Source organism: Bufo bufo, chromosome 6, assembly GCF_905171765.1.
Source record: "Bufo bufo chromosome 6, aBufBuf1.1, whole genome shotgun sequence".
Classification (NCBI taxonomy): domain Eukaryota; kingdom Metazoa; phylum Chordata; class Amphibia; order Anura; family Bufonidae; genus Bufo; species Bufo bufo.
In genome coordinates, this window is record NC_053394.1 from 135,333,682 (window position 1) to 135,354,853 (window position 21,172).

Sequence of the window (21,172 nt, forward strand, 5' to 3'; positions counted from 1 at the left end):
TTGAGGAACGGCACGGACTGCCATTGATATAACTGCCTATTCTTGTCCGCAAAACGGACAAGAATAGGACAGGTTATATTTTTTTGCGGGGCCACTAAATGGAGCATTGGATGAGGACAGCACACGGAGTGCTGTCTGCATCTTTTGCGGCCCCATTGGAGTGAATGGGTTCGCATCCGAGCCGCAAAATGAGGCCTAAAAGAAAGATTTTTGTGATATACTCTATTCATCTTTTCATTGGTGTTGCCATGCTTTTATACACCATTGCAGAAATGTGTGGATAAAATCCTCAGGTAAGTTATCCCTGATCCACAGGATAGAGGATAATTCGACCTCCGGAATTCCCTCTGATCCTGTGAACGGGGGTCCCCTTCCTCCTTCTGAATGGAGCGGTAGGTCAAACATGCACCCTGCCACTTTATTTATTCTCTATGGGACTGCTGAAGTACAGTGCCCAGCAATTTCTAGCAGTCACATGCAGAATGGATGGAAAGGCAGTGTGCATGCTCAACCTGGCGCTCTGTTCAGATGGGGTAACTGGATCAGAACCTCGGGATCCGTGGGGGATTCAGTGGTCAGAATACCACCAAACAGTTACCCCCTATCCTGCAGATAGGGGATAAACTTTAAAGGGAACCCGTCATCCACTTTATGCTGACCTCACTGAGGGCAGCAAAAATCAGTGACAGAAATGTTGATTTCAGCGGTGTGTCACTCATCAGCTAAAAGTAAGTGGTTGCTGAGAACCAGCATCATAATCATTGCAGCACAGGCCTTGAAAAGAGTCAAATCTACCTGAGAAGAGTCATAGTTATCCATAATCTCCTGCTCTCCCCGATCTGCTGATGATTGGCAGTTCTCTCCTAGAGAGAAAGGGAGAAAACTAGGTAGAAGACTGTCAGTCATCAGCAGGTGGGCAGGAGAGCAGGAATGTATGAATAACCATGACTCTTCTTAGGTGGCCGGGACTCTTTTCCAGGCCCAGTCTGCAATGATTGTGATGTCGGTTCTCAACAACCACTTATTTTTAACTTATAAATGACAGACCGCTGAAATCAACTCACCTGTCTCTACTTTATGCTGCTGTTAGTATGGGCAGCATAAGGTTGATGACAGGTTCCGTTTAAAGTTGGCACAACCCCTTTGTGCTCAAGTACCAGGGAGTCAGGAGTTGGCCAGTATACTTAGTGGGATCATTCATACTAACAATCCAATGGATGACAGATGTATGGCTGGCTTAAGCCTATATTTCATGCAGTGCAGTTTAGTATAATCTATTGTTTTCCGCCATTAGCCAAGCATAATGTTTGAGTAAACTGGGGCTGCTCACTGTTTTTCGGTCCATGACAGCTGAGGAGGCAGTTAGGGTACGGCCACATGTGTAGTCAAAATGCCCATTATCTGTGTGCAGTGGTCTGTTCCACAGCAGCAAGACTGCAGAATAGACCACTGCACACATAGTAACGGGGGTTCTGACTACACTAAGAAACAGGTGGTGAAGTCAGTTACTGCACCATAAACCCTTCTAACCTGATGCAGCTCACTTAACACACGCAGCTGCCTCTCGAGCTCTGCAGCCTGAAGAATTTTTACTGAATGCCCCCGATCACGGTACTCTCGCAGTTGTTGCAGGTCTTTTTGGGTCGCCTGTATCTTTTCCTCACAATTCTGCAGCTGAAGACGCAGTCCTAAGAGGGACAAAAAACAGAAATTAGTTCATTAAAGGTATCTGAATTTTATCTGGTTACAATTCCAAACAGATCCACACTGATTAGTTGGCTTAAAGGGGTTCTCCGGGAATTAAGAAAATGAAAATACTTAAATATTACTTTATTATAAATATTTTCCCAAATACATTTCATTAGTTATAATGGCCTGTTTTGTCTGGGGAGCAATCATTAGGATAAATAAAATGGCCGCTGTCCTATTAGTACACACAAAACCTGCCCTAGTCACACAGAAGGACAAGTTACTTCACAACACTGAGCTAAAGAGATGCCTCATCCTCCTCTCTACTCTGCTTGTCAGAGATTATGATCCTGAAGACAGTTTAATAGGATCTTCAGCTGAATCTTTGTATGGATGGAGGTCATGAAGTACAGAGAGGAGGGTGGGGATGTGGCTGATTAGCAGCAGCACTTGTATGCAGTCTCCATTACCACAGTCTGTCCTGTCCATCCTCTCTGTACTTCATGTCTCCTCATAAACTCCATTCCTACAGATTCAGCTAAAGATCTTATCATCTGTATTCAGGATCATAATCCCTGACAAGTACAGCAGAGAGGAGGATGAGGCAGCTCTTTACCTGCTGTGTGATTAGGACAGGTTTTGAGTGTACTAATAGGACGGCGGCCATTTTCTTTCTCCTAATGATTGCTTCCTAAATAAAACTAGCCACTATAACTAATGAAAGTTATTTGGGAATATATTTATAATAAAGTAATATTTAAGTATTTTCATTTTCTTAATTCCTGGAGAACCCCTTTAAATGGATTGTTGGTTTTGGAAAACTCTTTCTGGCAAATGGAATTAAGAGAGGGGGTCCCCTAATCGAGAGGAAATCCATTAAACTTGCAAGAAAATGCAATTTTCCACACAAAAACTGCAGCCGTTCTGCCTGTATTCCGCAGCAGCAAAAACCTTACCAAATGCTGCAGATATCGCTGTGGAAATCCTTGTGGAAATGCTGCGGGTTGGCCGCAGGTTTCACCTTCTGTATTGCAAAGGGTGAAAGCCGCTGCAGAAATCTGCAATATAAACTGACATGCAGATTTAAAGTCTGCACCACATATCAACTTATGTGTGGATTTTCTTGTGAAAAATATCTTTAGTGTTTAAAGGGGTTCTTCACTTTGTTTAAACTGATGATCTATCCTCTGGATAGATCATCAGCATCTGATCGGCGGGGGTCCGACACCCGAGACCCCCGCCAATCAGCTGTTTGAGAAGGCAGCGGCGCTCCAGCAGCATCGCGGCCTTCTCACTATTTACCGCAGGCCCAGTGATGTCACGACTAGTATCAACTAGCCTGGGCGCGGCTAAGCTCTGTTCCCTTGAATGGAGCTTAGCCCCGCCCAGGCCAGTTGATACAAGTCGTGACGTCACTCGGCCAGCGGTAAACAGTGAGAAGGCCGCGACGCTGCTGGAGCGCCGCTGCCTTCTCAAACAGCTGATCGTCAGGGGTCTCGGGTGTCGGACCCCCGCCGATCAGATGCTGGTGATCTATCCAGAGGATAGATCATCAGTTTAAACAAAGTGCAGAACCCCTTTAAGTGAGATTTGTGAAAATCTCATCCACAGCTGCTACTGCGAACATTGCAGATTTCTGGCATGCAAATCCACTACGGAACATGTACAGCGTATATGCCACATGTGGCCTTACCCTAACTGTCTCAGCTGTCATGAACCAAAAATCTGTCAGAAGCCCCAGTTTACTCAAACTTTCTGCATGGCTGATAGATTGTTCTAAACTGCACTGCAAATGGAATATACAGTAGACAGGGGTGCGCCGCCAATGAGGGCAAGAAGCGGGCAGCAGAAGGGCCATGTGCAATGAGCGCTTCCATTGTGGAAATGCTCATCTTTACATATTCAACTGCATCGCTGTACTCAGGACAGCAATAGCGCTGAATGCCGCAACGGGGCATGGGAGTGATGTCTCCCTGGCCCACCGTTTCCTCTAATAGGCTGGCGGGAAGGGGGCGCCATTTCAGGTTTTCGCCTCAGGTAGCAGAAAGGCTAGGTGCACCCTGAATATAGGCTTAAGCTGGCCATTCATATGACACACCAACTAAACTGGCCAACTAGGGAGTCAGTCCTTTAAAAAAAAACTGACCCCCTGGGACTCGAGCACAATGGCAAGTGATCGGCTCAATTCAACATGAGATTCCAGCATGGCAGATTACATTTTCTGCAGACAAGAGTCTGCCGTCGGCCAACGCAAATGATCGTTTGCGTTAGTTTTTCAAACGACAGTCGGACGCAAAGGCCAAAATCAGCCACTCCGTCCGACTTTAATCTCATGTGTATGGCCACCTTCAGTATCCCTTATAAAAAGGTTTTCCCAGTACTGAAACCTATCACCTATCCACAGGTTAGGTGTTGAGTGGCTCACTGCTGGGGACCCATTACTGGGACATGAAATGATCATGAAAACAGGGATCTTGTGTCCCCGTCTGAATAGATTAGTGGTCGAGAATGCAGAGTTACTCCATTTCAACTTCAAGGGACGACTGAAGATAGCCAAGAGCTGTGCTCGGCTTCTCTTTAGCATTCCCATAGACTTTCAGTGGAGGTAGCGGCTCGTATGCTCGTTTACTGCTCTATCAAACAGGGTCCTGTGTACGGGTGATACATTTCAATTTCGGGACAATTCCTTTAAGGCAAACGTGCCACAGAAGATTCTTCATAATCGGTTTCTATTTTCTGATTGCAGATTATTTTATTTGCTGAACATGATTATGGAGCAGCCATCTCGCCTGAGCTGTTCTTGGAAGCATTTAGAGATATGCTTTTCTGCAGCCCTGTGGGTCATAGACACAATGGACAGGAGGGGACCCCATTGACTTCTATGGAAGAGTTTTCTAGCCATGCTCTGTGACCTGTGCAGAGGTCAGGAGGGAGTAGATAAGCTGTGACATCACTTATTGTGAATGGTGGATCCTGTGCTATCTATCTATCTAAGGCCTCATGCACACGACCGTTGTTGTGTTCCGTGTCCGTTGTTCCGGTTTCCTTGATTTTCTGCGGACCCATTGACTTTCACCTTTTGTCATCCGCGTCCGTGATCCGTGTTTCCAGTCCGTCAAAAAAATAGGACCTGTCCTATTTTTTTCACGGACAACGGTTCGCGGACCCATTCAAGACAATGGGTCCGTGAAAAAACACGGAGGCACACAAGATTGTCATCCGCGCGTCCGCGTCCGTTTTTTTCCTATCATTTGCAAGGCAAACTTGACACTTTTCATGTCTGGTGAAACACGGAAACAAAAACGGAAACGGATCACGGAACAGCTTTTTGCGGACCGCAAAAAAATACTGTCGTGTGCATGAGGCCTAAGTGATATATGTCATTGGAATCCTGTCTGTGGTCATATGACGATGGCTATGTAAAAGTGATCTGTACAGAACAGTCTCAGCGTATTATTTGACCTAGAGGCCAAAGTGTGAAAGTTGCATGATTTTAGGTACAGTAACTTTTTTAAATCACAGATCGTAACATGAAAAAAAAATCTCCAAAAATTCAAAAAAAAGGTATAAACACATAGAAATGTAATTTAAGCAATAGATCATTTTCTGATGACACATTCCCTTTAACAACATTTGGATTTGTAATTGAATGCTGTAGAAAAGTCATTACTGGTGAATGTGATAGCACTGCTATGTGGGGTCGAAAACCTACGTTTTACAAGAGCTAATGTTACTGTGCTTAGAGTAAGTTTAAGTTTACAAATGGCTGCCAAGTGCTAATTCCAAGAAAGGTCTTGTCCTGTAATAAATTCCTGGTAGGTGGCCAGGGCCGGACTGGGGATAAAAACCAGCCCTGGAAAAAGTTGCACACCAGCCCCACAGCGTTGCGTCATTATTTACTTGTTTATAATAGGAGAGCATTCATTTTACAACACGTGTGTAAACACGAATATGAACTTTGCCCCACGATAGCTCTTTTGTAGAACCCCCATGAAAACTTACAGTTACTTGGCTTGGCCCTTGGGGATCTCGGACGCCACTTCCACACTTTGGCCGGGGGCTCGGCGGAGCTGATGTTGTGTTTTATCCTAATGAGAAAGATTTCATAATAAGGATTTGGAGAAGGGGCAGAGGGATTGCAGAGCAGGGAGAGGCTGGTGCTGCTACTAGGGGGTCATACCATGGGGGAGTAATAAAGCCCACCATAATGCACCCCCAGTAGTAATAATTCTCCTTATAATGTGCAAAACACACCCCTTTGTAATGCCCCCAGTTGAGCTAATGTTCCCATAATGTGCCAATATAAAATACCCCTTCTCAGTGCCCCCGTAGATGACCCCCATAGTGCTCCTCCCCCCCCCTTCCCCATAGTACCCACCATAACGTGTCCCAGTATAAAATGCCCCTATACAGAGCCCCCATATAAAATACCCCTTCTTTTTAGCCTCAGTAGATGCCCCTATAGTGCCCCCCAATAATCTGCCAGTAAGATGTGCCCCCAATCATGTGCCAGTAATAAGAGCCCCCCCCACCATCATGTGCCAGTAGCCAGAGCCCCCCCATATCATGTGCCAGTAGCCAGTGTGCCCCCATATCATGTGCCAGTACCCCCCCCATATCATGTGCCAGTAGACCCCCCATATCATGTGCCAGTAGCCCCCCTGTAACGGATCTCCTGGCACCCTGTTACACCCCCTATATCATGTGCCAGTAGCCAGAGTGCCCCCATATCATGTGCCAGTAGCCCCCCCATATCATGTGCCAGTAGCCCCCCCTTATCATGTGCCAGTAGCACCCCCTTCTCATGTGCCAGTAGCCCCCCCTTATGTGCCAGTAGCCGCCCCTTATGTGCCAGTAGTCCCCCTTATCATGTGCCAGTAGCCCCCCTTATCATGTGCCAGTAGCCCCCCTTATCATGTGCCAGTAGCCCCCCTTATCATGTGCCAGTAGCCCCCCTTATCATGTGCTAGTAGCCCCCCTTATCATGTGTCACTAGCCCCCCTTATGTGCCAATAGCTCCCTTATGTGCCAGTAGCCCCCCTTATGGGCCAGTAGCCCCCCTTATCATGTGCCAGTAGCCCCCCTTATCATGTGCCAGCCCAGTAGTCCCCCTTTATCATGTGCCAGTAGCCCCCCTTATCATGTGCCAGTAGCCCCCCTTATCATGTGCCAGCCCAGTAGTCCCCCCTTTTTATGTGCCAGCCCAGTAGTCCCCCCTTATCATGTGCCAGCCCTGTAGTCCCCCCTTATCATGTGCCAGCCCAGTAGTCCCCCCTTATCATGTGCCAGCCCAGTAGCCCCCCTTATTATGTGCCAGCCCAGCCCAGTAGCCCCCCTTATCATGTGCCAGCAAAGCCCAGTAGTCCCCCCTTATCATGTGCCTACCTATATAAAAAAAAAAAAAACACTTATACTTACCTCCAGCGATGTGATACGATGCAGGCCGCCTCTTACGGCCTGTGTCCCTGGCTATACGGCTCAGGCGACGCGATGACGTCATCGCGCCGCCTGCACCGGCCTCTGATAGGCTGCCAGCACTAGGCCGGCAGCCTATCAGTGGAACAGGAGGGGACACACCTCTCCCTCCTCTGCCGCAGCACAGGCATCTGTATCGCTGTCCTGAGGACGGCAATACAGATGACTATGGAGATGAGCGCTTCCACAATGGAGGCGCTCATCTCCTGCTCTGCCCTGCCGCCGGCCGCCCCCCGCAGCCGCCAGTCCGGCCCTGTAGGTGGCGAGCACTCCTGTAAGGGACCTGCTTCAGTCACATGATGTTTGTGGGAGGGGCTTGTTTATTGGGTATTTAACATTTCACGCATGGCTTTGTGTGATCTCGCAGGACAAGTGTTGAGATGTTTTCATACTTAGATTAAAATAAAGCAAAACTAGAATTTTCACAAATGATCAGATGTCACTAAGTGATTAAGTACTATCTTATCCCCTTCCTGATGCAGCAATGTTCAGTTTTTGCGTTTTCGTTTTTCACTCCCTGCCTTCCCTAAGCCATAACTTTTTTATTTTTCCATTCACATAGCCACATGAGGGCTTGTTTTTTGCGGGACAAGTTGTACTTTCTAATGCCACCACTTGATATGGTATACAATGTAGTAGGTAGCAAAAAAAAATTCCAAATGGGGTGGAGTTTGAAAAAAAAAAAAGACAAAAGCAATTCTGCCACAGTTTTACAGGTTTTGTTTTTACGGCATTCACTATGCGGTAAAACTGACTTGTGCTCTTCATTCTCTAGATCAGAACCCTTACTGTGATACCAGTATTTATAGTTTTTCTTGCGTTCTAATACTGAAAAAAAAATTGGGGGGAAAATAATTTTTTTCTTGCCATTGTCATATTCTGACCCCATACCTTTTTTCTAGTTATGTCTATGGAGATGTGTGAGTGCTAATTTTTTGCAGGACAATCTATAGTTTTTGATAATACTGTTTTGTGGTGTGTATGACTTTTTGATCCATTTTTATACAATTTTTTTGGGAGGTAAAGTTATGCCATTCACCGTATGGGATAAGTTTTTTATATTTGAATAGTATTGAAGGGGTTGTCCGGATTCAGAGTGAACCCAGACATACGCTTATTTTCACCCAGGCAGCCCCCCTGATGTTAGCATCGGAGCATCTCATGCTCCGATGCGCTCCCTTGCCCTGCGCTAGATCGCGCAGGGCACGGGCTCTTTTGTTTACAATAACACACTGCCGGGCGGAAGTTTCCGCCCGGCAGTGTGTTTGCTGACGTCACCGGCTCTGATGGGCGTGCTTTAGCGCTGCCCTAGCCGTTTTACTGGCTAGGGCAGCGCTAAAGCCCGCCCATCAGTGTCAGTGACGTCACCGGGCTTCCAGGCAGCCCCATGGAGAGCCCGGTTCATCACCGGAACTCCTGAAAATGCCTTTGCCCTGCGCGATTTAGCGCAGGGCAAAGGAGAGCATCAGAGCATGAACTTTGGAGCAACACTGAAAGATGTCGCGCTCATCCACAGGAAGCCAGGAGCCCGGACCTCGCCCTGAACCTTAGGCGCACAGCAGATTCCAATAAAAAGAAAGACGGCCCAGCTTCACTGAAAAATACTTGAGGCTTTATTTAATCCCGTGCAGATAAAAACCAACATACAGCAATGCAGAAAATCGACCGGTTTCGGATCACTATAGATGTGGATCCTTAGTCATGATCACTATAGATGTGGATCCTTAGTCATGATGTGCATCAGTAGGAGGTGAAGTCGAGACTAAATAGTGAACCACTGAGAACAGGTGATCACAATCAGGTACAGGACACACCTCCTGATGACATCCTCCACAAGTAAAGTGCATAACAATTACAACATGCCCAAAGACATAGAAAGTAAGATAAAATTTACAAATTACAATAATAAAAAAGAAGTAAAAATATTAGTAATGTAGAATAGTATCATGACGCCTGTTCAATCCTGACGGTATCCGTGAGCCTAATTTGAAAATCCAAAAGCACTCACGATTGAGCAGCTTTTTCTTGTGATCACCGCCTCTGCTTGGTCTGTTAACCCTCTCCACTCCTTGTGCTGACATGCTATCTGTATTACCATTATGAACCGCAGCGAAATGCAAACTTGCGGCGGAAACATTTTTTATTTTAGCATGGGGTACATCAGAGATATGACGTCAAATTCAAACTTTTAAGCAGTTTGATGTGCACCCGACGTACTGTAGATTACACAGAGAACATGTTATGCAATATACCACATATGTGGTGTTGCAATTAATGTATTGCTGAATAGTGTGAGTAGTGTGATTACTTGTAGACAGAATATGTGGGCCCATCCTCATATGTGAGCAACATGTGCATTTTTTATGTCCACATTTAAAATTACCTATGTGTCTCAGCCAGATAGGCTGGGACCCAGGTTTATCCTGGTAAAGAGAGGGGCTCACCATATTAGCTAAAGTAACAGCACGTCGGGCAACACATTTAACACCGCTTTTTACAACATCACCCCAGACTTGGTCATATTTGAGAAGATGAAAATGTCTTTTGACAATGTTACATATTTGTGAGTATTCACAGCTATAGCTCGTAGAAAAAAAATCACTTGCTTCTCTTTATGACCAAGTTTGGGCTTATTGTTTGGGAAAATTAGATTATCCCGAGACATAGTGGAAACCATATTTTTGGATCGGTTTAAAAATCTGCTGGGATAATTCCTGGCTAGGAGACGGGTGGTGACAGTATTCATTTCTTCAATACAGGTTTCACTAGAGGAGCAATTGCGCAAAGCGCGAATATATTCACCCCTGGGGATGTTGTGGACAGTATGTGCAGGATGACAGGATCCCGCATGCAGGATGGTGTTTCCTGCGGTTACTTTTCTATACGTGCGACTCTGTACACGGCCATCCCCCACGTCCCCCACCAAACACAAATCCAAAAAGGATATTAGGGTCTTATGCGAATTTAGAGAAAAACGTAAATTGCAATTATTAGCATTGAGGAAGGATCCGAATGATGGTACGGCCCCACATCGCCCGACCAAACAAAGAGCAGGTCATCGATGTAGCGACCGTACATTTTCATCTTCTCAAATATGACCAAGTCTGGGGTGATGTTGTAAAAAGCGGTGTTAAATGTGTTGCCCGATGTGCTGTTACTTTAGCTAATATGGTGAGCCCCTCTCTTTACCAGGATAAACCTGGGTCCCAGCCTATCTGGCTGAGACACATAGGTAATTTTAAATGTGGACATAAAAAATGCACATGTTGCTCACATATGAGAATGGGCCCACATATTCTGTCTACAAGTAATCACACTACTCACACTATTCAGCAATACATTAATTGCAACACCACATATGTGGTATATTGCATAACATGTTCTCTGTGTAATCTACAGTACGTCGGGTGCACATCAAACTGCTTAAAAGTTTGAATTTGACGTCATATCTCTGATGTACCCCATGCTAAAATAAAAAAAAATTCCGCCGCAAGTTTGCATTTCGCTGCGGTTCATAATGGTAATACAGATAGCATGTCAGCACAAGGAGTGGAGAGGGTTAACAGACCAAGCAGAGGCGGTGATCACAAGAAAAAGCTGCTCAATCGTGAGTGCTTTTGGATTTTCAAATTAGGCTCACGGATACCATCAGGATTGAACCGGCGTCATGATACTATTCTACATTACTAATATTTTTACTTCTTTTTTATTATTGTAATTTGTAACTTTTATCTTACTTTCTATGTCTTTGGGCATGTTGTAATTGTTATGCACTTTACTTGTGGAGGATGTCATCAGGAGGTGTGTCCTGTACCTGATTGTGATCACCTGTTCTCAGTGGTTCACTATTTAGTCTCGACTTCACCTCCTACTGATGCACATCATGACTAAGGATCCACATCTATAGTGATCATGACTAAGGATCCACATCTATAGTGATCCGAAACCGGTCGATTTTCTGCATTGCTGTATGTTGGTTTTTATCTGCACGGGATTAAATAAAGCCTCAAGTATTTTTCAGTGAAGCTGGGCCGTCTTTCTTTTTATTGGAATCAGAGCATGAACTGCTCCGATGCTCAAGTCAGGGGGACTGCCGGGGTGAAAATGGAGGTATGTCCGGGTTCAGCGCTGAACCCGGACAACCCCTTTAATAGGCCATGATGTTGATTTTTGTTATTTAAGTATTTTTATTTTGGGGAAAGGGAAGTGATTTGAATTTTTATTTTTGTTATATTTTTTAAAAACTTTTGCTTTTTATTATTTTTTTTTTTTTACATTTTATTAGGTCCCCAAGTGGACCACAACATGCAATCATCAGATTGCAATTTGTATAGGGTAATGGAATTTTCTCCATTATCTTATACAGAAATAGGTATATTACAGTTCAGTGCTGCCACCCGCTGGCCTGAATTGTAATATACAAGTAATGTGTAACGAGCCTGGAAGCCTAATACAGGCTCATGCTCATTTCTCTGAATGAAAACCTTCTCCCATCTCTGCTGGGGGGAGGCGTTCCAGCCAGTAAAGAGTGCACTTCCGGGTTTCTGTCTTCTCAGATGCTGTGGTCACATTTGAACACGGCATCTGGGAGGTTAAATGTCCGCGATCAGTATTACTGTCAGTCGCGGACATTAGTTGCAGGTGTCTGATGTATGAAACAGCAGGCACTTGCTAGCTATGGCGCTCGCTCTACTCCAGCTGCCATCTTTAAAAAACCTGACATCCGCCATACATGTATGGAGAATGTTCTGAAGGGTTTATTATAGTCAATGGGGATACAGAGGTGAACAGCGGTACCGGCAATGCCGGATACAGTGAAATCTGGCCGGCTGTTCTTCGCCGGAACAGCCTGCTGGATTTCATAATGCAGATGTGAATGTAGTCTTAGCCTTTCCAGGTCGAACTACTTAATCTCCACCCATGTCACAGTGCTATGGAGACCCCTTATGTGCCCCCAATACAATATGGCCCCTTTAGTGTTTCCAAAATGAATGCTCACATAGTCCACGTAACCACAATGGAGAAGAACTCTCAGTGTTGATGTGCTCTGGTCTGTCTGGAGGCTAGATGGAGCAGCCATGATGATGTCACTGCATCACGCCTGCTAGTGCCAAACCACCAGCCGCAGGGTGAATGGTGGAGAAGGGAGCTAACAGCCCCCTGCTTCACCACTGTATTTAATTATATATGTGTCCTGAGGAGGGGGCAGCAGGGGACCCTCCTGATCTCTGCGGCCTCAGACATTTACATGGTCTGAGTGGTGAACAAATCCACCCCTGATTGTCTAACGGCTCCATACTTCACCATTGTATTTAACTGTATATGTGTCCTGAGGGGGCAGCAGGAGACCCTCCTGATCTCTGGGGCCCCAGGCATTTGTGTGGTCTGAGTGGTGCCCAAATCTAACCATGACTGTAAGACACCTAAAAGGCTCTCTTCCTGAATATCCCAAGTCCTTACAGGTGAAAGGGTTTTGCAAAATTTTGTGATAATCCAGCACTTAACAGGTTCCATTGATGCCAAATTAAAGTCATTTTAAAATAAAAATAATTTGAGAAGTTTTAGTAGCCCTTCACCAGTCAGATGTTCCTCTCTTCTTTCACTGGTCAACTCCAGATCCTGTTGAGCGTCTCGAATTCGATGATCTGTCCAAATCTGCACAGCACGGACATTGCTCTAAGGGAAGATTAGACAACAAGATATTATGTTAGGCCCTATGTCCTTGTTTCTGCTAGTATCTGCTGAGTAGCTATATATGGTGTAAAGGCAGGTGTCAACCCTGGGCCTGGTGCCAGGAAAATAGTTCTATAAATGGTCAATGCATTTTGTATACGACTGTAAGTAATTACACATAAATGGGTGTAAGGAACCTCGCCTACATATTGTATTGGGGCCCAGGAGCAGAAATCTACGCCCCTGCTCAGCAAGCAAGGGAGCAAGATTGTAACACTACTCAGAGAAGGGGAAGCTGGACAACAACTTAATGGCATTCATAATGGTTTTCAGCCAGCTTTTCCAAGACCCTTTACTGGGATATTTTTCGGTTATATCAAATAAAGACCCAATGTTTTTAAAATGGGTTTTCCAGGATATATATTGATTACCAGTGATGGCCAGTTCGCCCGCGAACACATGTGGGCTGCCATTTTTATTCACAAGTCCGGCGATGCACAGCCGCCAGCAGGGCCGATCCTAGGGTCACAGGCGCCTGGGTGCAGAAATATTTCTGGCGCCCCCACATGGGCGTGGTTATCTTACTAACTCCTCCCCTTTACAATGTTTCTATGGCAACAACTTCAGCCCCCAACTTCAGCCCCACCAATTTGCTTTGACAATAACTTAGTCAACGGCTTTGACAAGTCAAAATAAATGTCATGTGCCAGTAGCCAGAGCCCCCCCATATCATGTGCCAGTAGCCAGAGCCCCCCATATCATGTGCCAGTAGCCCCCCTTATGTGCCAGTAGCCCCCCTATGTGCCAGTAGCCCCCCTTATCATGTGCCAGTAGACCCCCTTATCATGTGCCAGTAGCCCCCTTATCATGTGCCAGTAGCCCCCCTTATCATGTGCCAGTAGCCCCCCATATCATGTGCCAGTAGCCAGAGCCCCCCCCCCTTATCATGTGCCAGTAGCCAGAGCCCCCCCCCATATCATGTGCCAGTAGCCAGATCCCCCCCATTATCATGTGCCAGTAGCCAGAGTGCCCCCATATCATGTGCCAGTAGCCAGAGTGCCCCCATATCATGTGCCAGTAGCCCCCCATATCATGTGCCAGTAGCCCCCCTTATCATGTGCCAGCCCAGTAGTCCCCCCTTATCATGTGCCAGCCCAGTAGTCCCCCCTTATCATGTGCCAGCCCAGTAGTCCCCCCTTATCATGTGCCAGCCCAGTAGCCCCCCTTATCATGTGCCAGCCCAGCCCAGTAGTCCCCCCTTATGTGCCAGCCCAGTAGCCCCCCTTATGTGCCAGCCCAGTAGCCCCCCTTATCATGTGCCAGCCCAGTATTGTACCTATATAAAAAAAATATAAAAAAATAATACACTTATACTTACCTCCAGCAATGCGATGCGATGCAGGCCGCCTCTTCCGTCTGTGTCCCTCGCTATACGGCTCAGGCGACGCGATGACGTCATCGCGCCGCCTGCACCGGCCTCTGATAGGCTGCCAGCACTAAGCCGGCAGCCTATCAGAGGAACAGGAGGGGACACACCTCTCCCTCCTCTGCCGCAGCACAGGCATCTGTATTGCCGTCCTGAGGACGGCAATACAGATGACTATGGAGATGAGCGCTTCCGCAATGGAGGCGCTCATCTCCTGCTCTGCCCTGCCGCCGGCCGCGGCCGCCCCCACTTGTCACCAGGGCCGCGGCCTTGCGGCACTCAGGCTTGCCGGCCCACCGGGAAATTTCCCGCTATCCCGGCAGGCCAGTCCGGCCCTGCGCTCGGCGCCTTTCGGGTGACAGCGCTGGGGTGCGGGGCACCCACTGCACCCCGTGTAGGATCGGCCCTGGCCGCCAGGGGTCTTCATCGGGCTGTTCTCGGAACTGCCTGCTCCCGCTGACCGCATTTGATTTCAGACCGGCTCGCGCACACAGGTAAAGACTTACCTGTGCATCGCCGGACTTGTGAATAAAGATGGCAGCCCGCATGAGTTTGCGGGCGAACATGGCGAACTGGCCATCACTGTTGATTACATCAGGATAGGTCATCAATATCTGACGGGGCGCAACTGCCAGCATCCCTGCCGATCAGCTGTTGGAAGAGAGAGCTCCAATCAGCCTTTGCAGAGGGGAGATTAAGAGAGGACTGTGGCCTCTTCCTATGATGTCACATCCATCGGTCACATGGTCTTTTTGTAGCTCAGTCCCATTCAAGTGAATGGGACTGAGCTGCAATACCAAGTACAGCTGCTATGGAATGGATGGTGCTGTGCTTGGTATACAATGAAGAGACTGCAGCGCTCGTCCAAGCATTGTAGACCCTTTAAACAGAATACCAAGGAGGGGTGCTCGGAGTTGGACCACCACAGATCAGATATAGATAAGCTATCCTAAGTATAGGTTATCAGTATTTAAGCCCTGGACCACCCCCTTTAAAAAAAACAAATACAGATGACACTCACCCCTGCCCTTTCATACTGCTGGAGTTGCTGGGTGGCACTCTTCATGGCCTTGTCTTCCATGTCCATTATTTGTCTCAGCATGTAGGCATTCTCCTCCTCTAGGCGTCTGCATTGGGAGTGAAGGCCGGACACAGGCTGCCTGGTATATGTCTGAAAGAGGAAGAGATACTGATAGACACATGTAGAATCTAATAAGAAATCTATAGACTGCCATGACCCTGGGGCCCTCATTACACCAATATGTTGACTGACTGGCTTGCCACTGTGTAAATGAGGCCATGAATCACTGAAGAAGCAAATACGATCTCTAAGAATTATGACATAAGATTAATAACACAACACGTTAATAATAATTAGTAAATCCTACAACTAGAAGTGAGAAGAGACAAATACTGGAGCAGCACAGCAGCAGCACTTTTGGGGATCCAAATACAAAGTCACCAAACCTGCAACAGATCAGAGGAAAGCAGCATTCCAACGATGTAACATATAGTACTAGGAGTGCTGCTTCTCCACCTAGTGGTTTAAATAAGTACTGCATGCACAAGCTGATATCTCTCCAGGTATAGGGGGAGGTGGGGTTGGGGCAGAGATGCCATTAATGCAGGGGTGGGATTCAAATTTTGAACAACCGTTTCCCTACTAAGCGACGGACACGTGGTGTACGACACATGTTTACATATGCATACACCATATATATGCAGCACACATAAACACACCATATACATGGTACACATACATAAATACACCATATACAGTGCTGACCAAAAGTTTAAGACCACTTGAAAAATGGCAAAAAATCATATTTTACATTGTTGGATCTTAACAAGGTTCCAAGTAGAGCTTCAACATGCAACAAGAAGAAATGAGAGTGAGACAAAACATTTTTTGAGCATTCAATTAATTAAAAATAACGATTAAACTGAAACAGGCTGTTTTCCAGCTGATCAAAAGTTTAGGACCACATGCCTTTAAAAGGCCAAATCTGTGCAAAGATGTGGATTCATTGTCATTTTCTGTCAGGTAGTCACATGTTGTGATGGTAAAGGCAAAAAAACTCTTCCTTTTTGAACGTGGTCGGGTTGTTGAACTGCATAAGGAGGGTCTCTCACAGCGCGCCATCGCTGCTGAGGTGGGGCGCAGTAAGACAGTCATTTGGAATTTCTTAAATGATCCTGAGGGTTATGGAACAAAAAAGTCAAGTGGAAGACCCCAAAAAATGTCATCAGCACTGAGCCAGAGGATCCAATTGGCTGTCCGTCAAGACACTGGACGATCCTCAACCCAAATTAAGGCCCTTACTGGTGCTGACTGCAGCCCCATAACCATCAGACGGCATCTGAGACTGAAGGGCTTCAAAAACAAAAAACGTCTTCAAAGACCTCGTCTCCTTGAACGCCACAGAACTGCTCGTTTGGACTTTGCCAGAGAGCACCAAACGGGACATTCAAAGGTGGAAGAAAGTTTTATTCTCTGATGAGAAAAAATGTAACCTTGATGGTTTCCAACGTTACTGGCATGACAAGCAGATCCCACCTGAGATGTTTTCTACGCGCCACAGTGGAGGGGGCGCCATAATGGTCTGGGGTGCTTTTTCCTTCAGTGGAACAATGGAGCATTAGGAAGTGCAGGGGCGTCAAACGGCCGCTGGCTATGTCCAGATGTTGCAGAGAGCATTCCTCATGACTGAGGGCCCTCGTCTGTGTGGTAACGACTGGGTTTTTCAACAGGACAACGCTACAGTACACAATGCCCGCAGGACAAGGGACTTCTTCCAGGAGAATAACATCACTCTTTTGGCCCATCCTGCGTGTTCCCCTGATCTAAATCCAATTGAGAACCTTTGGGGATGGATGGCAAGGTAAGTTTACAAAAATGGACAACAGTTCCAGACAGTAGATGGCCTTCGTGCGGCCGTCTTCACCACTTGGAGAAATGTTCACACTCACCTCATGGAAACGCTTGCATCAAGCATGCCGAAACAAATTTTTGAAGTGATAAACAATAACGGCGGAGCTACTCATTACTGAGTTCATGTTTGGAAGTTGGATTTCTGTTTTGGGGGGGGTTTAGTTTTTTTTGGAGGTGTGGTCCTAAACTTTTGATCAGCTGAAAAACAGCCTGTTTCAGTTTATTCGTTGTTTTCATTAAATTGAATGCTCCAAAAATGTTTTGTCTCACTCCCATTTCTTCTTGTTGCATGTTGAAGCTCTACTTGGAACCTTGTTAAGATCCAGCCATGCTAAATAGGATTTTTTTGCCATTTTTCAAGTGGTCTTAAACTTTTGATCAGGACTGTATATGCAACACACATAAATACACCATATATATACTACACACACATACCACCCAACTAAGGAGCTAAACTATCAGCGGTGCGCGAAGCAATGGAAGTGAACATCTCCAGCTGCCCTGTCACCACCAGAGCACCGGATCGGGACTCAGCCGTTAACACGGTTCTCCGATCCAGTTGTAATTTTAACAACCGGATCTGGAGAACTGGAGGGAACCGGCTGAATCCCATGCCTGCATTAATGCATTGTAAAGATGTAACAATAGTCTAGAGGGTGATAGTCTGATCTCTGCCCAGACTTCACCTCCATGCAGGAGGAATGGAGACTCTCCATACTGCTGGGGGAAGAGGAGAACACACGGCCATAGCAGCACAACATATTACTGCCTGCCATAGACTGAGAGTAGTCTGATATGTCATGGACTCTTATACCCCCACCATGGATGTGTCCCAATCCCATTCCCCCAAACCTACCCTACACCCCCACCTTGGATGTGTCCCCATCCCCCAAACCTACCCAATTATTTCCCAATTATAGATAGATAGATAGGTAGATAGATAGATAGATAGATAGATAGGTAGATAGATAGATAGATATACACATACCATGAACATAGGGACACTCTTTTTCAGTTTTTCTTTCTTCATATCACAACTCTTACTTAGTTGATCTGACGTCTTTTTTGGGCTGTTTCCTTTGGTAGGGCTCTTACCATCTGTATGGAGTAAACATATTACTTACAGACTTAAGGCTGTATTACACAGCCCAATGTGACACTTCCCTCCCGGCAATCGCCTGCCCGCTAGTGGAGGAGACCTCTGCTATTACGTGCAGCAATCTCCTCTGCAGCATGGGGAAGAGCGATCGCTATGCCACCGTTCGTCCCCATGCTGCATAGTGGTTTGCCGGTGGCAGATCGTGATTAGACACCACGATCTGCTGCCTGCAAATGATCTTTTTTTAACATGTCAAAAGATTTGGATTGGGCAATCGGTGGCAGTATTACACTGCAAGATGATCGTTACTGAGCAGTCGTACGAACGCTTGTTAGCCGATTATACAGCCTTTAATCTAGGACTACACAATAACTTTGATCATGCAACACCAAGATCACAAGGCCACGCTCTGACACTGAAATATGATGTGTATGTGCCCCCGTCACCAGACGACATGAAGCAACACAACATTTGTGAAAAATCCAAGCTCGCTGGATTTTAGATAGCAGACTTCAAGCAAGTGGGCTGACATGTCAGTGTGTAACCGATAATAAGCGACTGACTGTAGTGTTTGTCAATGATAGTGAGAGGCAGCGCCCCTCGTAACCTCACCCCTATTACTAGGAAGCACTAAAGGCATTTACATCCATAGGTGTGACTGATATCAGCTGCTGCTGTGACATCGCTAACTGCCTGGGTTTAGCCGCGGTGCCCCTTTGCAAATACAATATCTTAATAGGTCAGTCCAATGTCTAATATTACCTGTCCTGAGAACCGGAGTCCAGCTCTTTACAGTGGCCTCTGTCATCCTTCTGTGTGTTTGGTGACACGTAAGGGTCTTTGTACAGGCGGTACAGTGATGTCCACTCGCCATCTGCCTCTGAGACATGCTGTGATCCTGAACGAAAAGAACCATAGCAACATAAGACAGATCATTTACTACGAGGCCGTTTTCACAGTCAGTGTTTGATCAGCGACTATCATCAGTGCATGTGAGCCCAAACCAGGTTTAGGTGAAAACAGTACAGAACAGGTATAAATCTTTCCATTATACCTTATCTCTGTGATCGCTCCATTCCTGGTTTTGGAATCACTGATGATAATCAGTGATCAAACACTGACCAAACGCAGCCTGATATGGAAGGATGTTATTCACATGATCACCTCCAATCAACCTGATAGCAAATAGAAATGTCATGGAGACTGCTGGCAAGCAACTGAGGACTGTGGGAGTTCATAGGGCTGCGTGTCTGAACAGTGTATTCACGGTGCATTTGACATGAGAATAGCTAGAAATAAGAGATTTGCAGACATTACATAATTCAATTTGTTGCTCTCTGCCCATAGGGCATAGTTATATAATGTGTTACTGCAGTGAAGTTCGCCATCTTGTGGACACTTTGCGGTACTACATCACAGACTATCTCCAGGGGACTCCAGGTCAGTTAGATAATTATACAGTCCAGGGGTGCACAACCTTCGTCCTAGGGACCACATGACACCCGCAATACCCAAACTGGTCTATGTATGACTACTCCAATCTAGTTTCTATGTTAGAGAGAAAATCGACATATTATTGATGACGACTATTCAGTCTTTTGCAGGCATCAGCAACTACTGTGTGCAGCATTCCACATCCTTACTATTAGAGAGAAAAGGAGTGGCTCACACTCAGGAGCATGGATAGCAGGGATGGTTCATCATGTATCAGGGGTATGGGGTCCCATGACCCCGTTTGGTAATCCAGAAAGTAGTGTATAGGTGCCACTTCTCCACTGTAGTTTCTGGGAGTTGTAAAATGCTAAGCTGTTACCAAACCGCCCATAACCTACACTGGCACGCATGGCCTCCTGATGTCAGGAGTACTCATTCGGGGAAAAGGAGACTGCCATTCTCCTGACAAGTGGGAGGCCTGGACGTGGAACCAACACCTATCAGACATTTGTAGAATTTACTTTTGATATGTCATAAATGTCCTTTAATTTATCCTGTGGCGCTTAGGAAAGGTTCTGGGGGCAGTTATGTCAGACAGACTAGGGTTGGAGATGTCAGTCATACTGTCTCTAAGGGCAGTTATGTCAGTCAGACTGTCTCTAGAGATGGATATGTCAGTCACAGTGTCTCTAGGGGCAGTTATGTCAGACAGACTAGAGTTGGAGACGTCAGTCACAGTGTCTCTAAGGGCAGTTATGTCCCACAGACTAGAGTTGGAGACGTCAGTCATACTGTCTCTAAGGGCAGTTATGTCAGTCAGACTGTCTCTAGAGATGGATATGTCAGTCACAGTGTCTCTAGGGGCAGTTATGTCAGACAGACTAGGGTTGGAGATGTCAGTCATACTGTCTCTAAGGGCAGTTATGTCAGACAGACTGTCTCTAGAGATGGATATGTCAGTCACACTGTCTCTAAGGGCAGTTATGTCACACAGACTAGAGTTGGAGATGTCAGTCATACTGTCTCTAAGGGCTTTTATGTCAGTCAGACTGTCTCTAGAGATGGATATATCAGTCACTGTTTCTCTAGGGGCAGTTATGTCAGACAGACTAGGGTTGGAGATGTCAGTCATACTGTCTCTAAGGGCAGTTATGTCAGTCAGACTGTCTCTAGAGATGGATATGTCAGTCACACTGTCTCTAAGGGCAGTTATGTCACACAGACTAGAGTTGGAGATGTCAGTCATACTGTCTCTAAGGGCTTTTATGTCAGTCAGACTGTCTCTAGAGATGGATATGTCAGTCACTGTCTCTAGGGGCAGTTATGTCAGACAGACTAGAGTTGGAGACGTCAGTCACAGTGTCTCTAGGGCAGTTATGTCAGACAGACTAGAGTTGGAGACGTCAGTCACACTGTCTCTAAGGGCAGTTATGTCAGTCAGACT

General features: G+C 46.2%; 1 protein-coding gene across 4 annotated transcripts in view; it reads right to left on the minus strand.

Annotated features, from left to right (window-relative positions):
- Window positions 1-21,172, minus strand: part of C6H20orf96 (chromosome 6 C20orf96 homolog) — a 40,136-nt gene that overhangs the window by 9,514 nt on the left and 9,450 nt on the right. The window contains exons 1-6 of one of the 4 annotated variants that reach the window (XR_005779807.1): window positions 19,451-20,423; window positions 19,057-19,192; window positions 18,184-18,293; window positions 15,285-15,434; window positions 12,741-12,840; window positions 1,531-1,688 (exon numbers count right to left, since the gene is read on the minus strand). Coding sequence is in view for 3 of the 4 variants with exons in the window: in XM_040436963.1 (XP_040292897.1) it covers window positions 1,531-1,688; window positions 12,741-12,840; window positions 15,285-15,434; window positions 18,184-18,293; window positions 19,057-19,192; window positions 19,451-19,492 (696 nt within the window). In the remaining variant the exon portion in view is untranslated. The other 3 variants (XM_040436963.1, XM_040436965.1, XM_040436964.1) reach the window with 3 other exon arrangements.